Raw genomic sequence first — 785 nt, 5'->3', positions numbered from 1 at the left:
TGTTGCTGGCCCTCCTCCCCATCTTCACAGCCTTTGTGGTGGGGGGGCCAGGCTTCTGGCCCATTCGCAGCCCCATTGGGGCAGCGCTGCAGACGACAGAATGGGGGTGCACACAGGGCCCCGGGCCCATCCTGGTGGACAGCCTGGCTGTGCCCTCCCGGCTGGTAGGAGCGGCCTGCGGAGCCCGGGGTGCACCCCCCAGCTGAGGGGAGCCCGGAATGGTCCCCGCATGGATGCAGCTACGGGGGGGTCTCTGTCCCTCCTCCGGAAGGCTGCTGGGGGGCAGCGGGCTCCCACAGGGCGCAGGTCCCCGCTGCTCAAGGCTATTCCCACCTGTGTCCCTCCTCAGAGCCCCCCCTCCCACGTCTGCTCTTCTTGGGGAGCAGGTCAGCCCCTCTGGGTGACGCTCAGTCTCTGCTCTCTGGGATGGGGGTCCCTGCTCACCCACATGGCCCCTTGGGGTGCGCCCTGGGCCCCGCCGTCCAAGCAGCTTGTCTATGTAGGCTCGGGCTGCGCCAGCCTCGGGGAGCGGTCCCGTCCGGATGGGGCGTGGCCCTGAGTGGCCGGGAAGGGGCTGGCTGGAGGGCTGCGGGGGGCTGTCCCTCTGAGGGGTGTCCGTGGGCAGAGCAAAGAGGGGGCTCTGCAGAGCCACCGCGTGCAGGGGGCTGGGGTACAGGTACACCTCCCTGCCCCCCTTGGACACCAGGTCACGCTGGTACTTGGGGTCCAGCCTGAGGGGCAGGGGGCCTAGCCCGCGGCGGAGAAGCAACGTGGACATGGTGTCG

General features: G+C 70.1%; 1 protein-coding gene across 1 annotated transcript in view; it reads right to left on the bottom strand.

Annotated features, from left to right (window-relative positions):
- The window catches only part of DACT2 (dishevelled-binding antagonist of beta-catenin 2), a 4,821-nt gene that overhangs the window by 1,456 nt on the left and 2,580 nt on the right, over positions 1 to 785 (bottom strand). Inside the window, exon 4 of the mRNA XM_014542366.1 lies at positions 6 to 785. Coding sequence (XP_014397852.1) covers positions 6 to 785 — 780 coding nt within the window. The remainder of the gene's footprint in view (positions 1 to 5) is intronic.

Source organism: Myotis brandtii, unplaced genomic scaffold (assembly GCF_000412655.1).
Source record: "Myotis brandtii unplaced genomic scaffold, ASM41265v1 scaffold1077, whole genome shotgun sequence".
NCBI lineage: Eukaryota > Metazoa > Chordata > Mammalia > Chiroptera > Vespertilionidae > Myotis > Myotis brandtii.
Note: the sequence above shows the minus strand (reverse complement) of the source record. Positions and strands in the feature narration are given on the sequence as shown.